Below are 3,661 nucleotides of genomic sequence, written 5' to 3'. Positions count from 1 at the left end.
GGAGTACCCTTATAGCCTTACCAATCTAAAATCAATTTAGATCAAGTTCTTGAACAAAATTAACTAGAAAATCACAAAATATTGAAAACTGGATCATGTCAAACTCATTTAAAATCTAAAAGAAAACTATCTGAGTTTTTCAAAAAACCTTAAAACTAGCCTGAGTTATTATAAAAGACTAAACTAGCCTGAGGAAGCCTTAGATTTTCAAAAATTACCCAAAACTTTCAAACTAGCAGGGTTGCCACTGTTTAAGTCAAAAAAACTAGCTAGAGTGAGTATAAACCAGCCTGAGTCTAAAAATACTTTAATCTAATAATCAGTAGAAAAGCTAGCCATAAGGTTGACAATTTGGTAGTAAAGTTTTTAATTTTACAACTTAGGTAAAGAGTTGCATTTCTGAAATTTCATAGTTTTAATGTAAACAAATGTAAATTAGTCACGTGTACAAAATGAGCCAATCAGGGTAGGTGTTTAATTTTCAAACGTATTTTCTGACAAAAATGACTCTTTCCAATTTACATAGGATTTGTTTTTGAAAAAATACTTTTCTGTATGCTCTTTTTTACTAACTAGATCCGAATTGTTAGGATCTCTGTTAGGATCCGGCCGTATCCAGACTTTTTTTTCAAATTAGAATCCGGCCGGAACCGGATCCGGATGATTTCTTTTTTTTTTCATATCAAGATCCCGGACCCGGATAATGAGTCTGGTACATCACTAATCATAATTAACAAACTGGTGATTGCAAATCACTTATAATTATGTTTAAAATTGCATTGTCATGGTGCAACTTTAGAAATAACAAGTGATTGTTTTTATAAACTGGCTTGCAGTCACTTTAGTGTTGTCAGTCCACAATGTGTGTATTTGCGCTTGGACTATTGAAATCAGTTCACATACAGCAAGTTTGATTTGAACTTGTTGCTTGTTGGAACAACAAGTTCTGTATGATTTGATCAGTTAAATTGTAACTCAGCAGTTAGTTTACAGTTCAAATAAAATAACATTTTTATTTGGTGATTTATACAATTTAATTAAGACTGATACTAATTTAAACTATTCACTGCTTATTTTTTTATATTCGAATAAATTGCAAATTGTCGGCTTTCATTTAAGTTTGATCTATAATTTTAAATGTTTTTTACGAGAAAGTCTGCACTATTGTTTTATTCGGGTTAAATTAATATTGATCGATGTTTTATAACGATAAAATCGTATCTACTCAAGCAAGGAAATATATATGCTGTTAAACAAAACTTTTTGTAGGCATTCGTAATGGAATAGCCTTGTACGTAGCCTATTTAAGAAAAGAAAAACATTAAAATACGAAGTTTAAGGTTATCAATTAATTATTTTTTAAAGTAGACAACATATACAAATATAAAGCATTTTATTACCTTATAAGATATTTAGAGCTTTAAAAAAACGCTGAAATAAATTGAGAAAATAAACAAAAGATACAACAAACATTAATTAATAACATAATGTTAATTTTCGCTTCATCTTTTTTCGTTCCCGACACATTTTCTTTCTCTTCTTTCAATCGGCGAGCTTTTATCTTCTGATATTTATCAATCTTTTCCCAATCACCGTCCAATCCCGGCGACCTGACGTAGTACAAGCTGAACGGGTTTTTCCTCATGACGTCATCAATTGACACTCGCGACACTTTTCCGTCGTCGTACTCGCACCATTGCCCGCTTGGCGATTTGCAGTAAGAAATATAATGTCTTACAGATTCCCCGAAAACTGATAAAATATTAAGGTGTTAAAAAATAAAACACGAAGCGATTGTTAAAAACTGCAAAAATAATTAACTGTTGTGAGCCCTAGAACGTTAATTAAAATTATTAAAACGATCATTAAACACTTTAATCAAATTTATAACAAAAAACTTACCTCTAACCACAGCATACAGCTGGTAGACTACGTTGGACCCACTGGCATCCTTCATGTGATTTTTAATGTTGATGCATTCAGGGAACTTGGAGTTTTTGTTTTTCGTATTGTATCCTGATCGCAGGCTGATCTGCAAAACGTGTGGGGGACTTTCGATCACCGTCTTCTCAGTGAAGTCTCTTTTCGCTCGGCAGTTTTCGCAAGTGCGCTGCGCGTCGCAGTCTTTTGCGCTGGTCAACTCTGTAAACTTTTCTTGCACGTCTCCTACGGGTAAGTACAAAATTTCTGTTTTCGGAAGGCGACGCTCGAAACCGCAACGTTTGCAAGAGTACACTTCCGCTAGCTTGGTGTAGAATACATCCCTCATGATGCTGTTGTTGTTCGAATCTTCGAGCTTGTCTTCCAAGTGCATGAAAAACTCCTCTGCGTCGCCAGTGCTGCCGACTCTAAGCTCCATTTTGCATTTCATTATGGATCTGAAGAATTTTCTACAAGTTAACTCGGTATTGTTTTTCACGCATTCTTCTAATTGTTCTACGTACTCTTTAACAACACAGTTGTAGCATTCACTATCCGCTCCCTTCGTTTTACTTTTACAGTTGCAAGTGAGGTTTCTGAAGTGGTTGATAAATGCAGGAGTGTGATTCAGAATCTGCATGCAGGAGTTTGCGAAGCACGTGTTTCCAACGTTTGGAATTCCTGGAAGCTGGTTGCAATATTTGAAACAGTCAGGCCACGTGCCGTTTAGGTTGTAAATTCCCATTTTTATAATAATTTATTCTAAGAAAAATTAAAAAATTTTAAACATTTATTCTTGTAACTATATATATATAAACTTAATCAATATAAATATTTGAACTTAATTTTAAAAATATTTTGGGTATAAAACTCTATTTAAGTTTTTAAAATAAGTTTAAAAGTTTATTTTTGTAAACAAAGATATTGTTCAATTTACAACAAAACATAAACCTTGTCTTGTTTTACTAATCCTCAATACTAACTAGATTAAACTGTAATATTATTATCAATTTTCAAATAACTTTAAATTCTTTAAATCCATTTTTTATATTTATGTATTACAAAACTCTTATAAGATAAAACTAAAGATTAAATCTACTTACTGTTTTGATTCAAACTTAACTAGCGTAATAATTTGTAATCGTGGAGGCTAAGACGTTATATTTTATTTTTATTTTTTACTTTTTAAACTTTTAACTGGACTTTAATTGAAATATTAAAAGCTATCAGCTTACTGTAATAAAATAATAAAATAAAAACTTTAATTTGTAAAACTGTAACATTTCAATAAGTTATTATTTAACTTGATATTGAAAATATTAATAATTCAAGTTTGAATTTTAATTAAAACTTTTATCTATATTTGATGATTATAAAAGGATTAACAACTTCTATTTAACAAGTATTATAATACTTAATTTTGTTAGCACCTCAAAATAAAATTTACACATACACCAGTGGTTCCCAACCTTTTTGATGCCCCGCACCCCTAAAGTCTCTTAATTTGATCTCGCACCCCTAACACTATATGCAATAATTATTTATAAAAAATTTGATTATAAAATGATTGATTTCATTAATTATAAATTTGTATTTTAATTTTTATGATAGTGTACTATATTAACAAAAATAAAATACTTAGAAATTTAAAAACATAACAAACATTATTCGAACAAGTTTAATCTATTTTTTATAAGGTAGAAAACATCAGAACTCACTCTTCCCTCTGCAACGATAAACG

At 30.7% G+C, this 3,661-nt stretch overlaps 1 protein-coding gene across 1 annotated transcript; it reads right to left on the bottom strand.

The window, feature by feature from the left end:
• Positions 1–795: 795 nt before the first annotated feature.
• LOC145832508 (uncharacterized) lies at positions 796–2,665 on the bottom strand. The gene is made up of 3 exons (XM_082939825.1): positions 1,903–2,665; positions 1,485–1,752; positions 796–946 (listed from the first exon to the last, which is right to left on the bottom strand). The coding sequence occupies exons 1-3, from the start codon at positions 2,663–2,665 to the stop codon at positions 796–798; spliced, it is 1,182 nt and encodes a 393-aa protein (XP_082795951.1).
• Between the last annotated feature and the right edge of the window lie 996 nt (positions 2,666–3,661).

Source organism: Thalia democratica, chromosome 3 (assembly GCF_965202585.1).
Source record: "Thalia democratica chromosome 3, ktThaDemo2.hap1.1, whole genome shotgun sequence".
NCBI lineage: Eukaryota > Metazoa > Chordata > Thaliacea > Salpida > Salpidae > Thalia > Thalia democratica.
Note: the sequence above shows the minus strand (reverse complement) of the source record. Positions and strands in the feature narration are given on the sequence as shown.

Excerpts from the sequence above, each read along its gene's own strand:
- LOC145832508 (XM_082939825.1), bottom strand. The coding sequence starts at position 2,665 with ATGGGAATTTACAACCTAAACGGCACGTGGCCTGACTGTTTCAAATAT. Across the intron at positions 1,753-1,902 it reads GCTGTATGCTGTGGTTAGAG|TTTTCGGGGAATCTGTAAGA; the intron begins GTAAGTTTTTTG and ends ATATTTTATCAG. Across the intron at positions 947-1,484 it reads GAAGCGAAAATTAACATTAT|AACTTGTTGTTCCAACAAGC; the intron begins GTTATTAATTAA and ends CAAATCATACAG.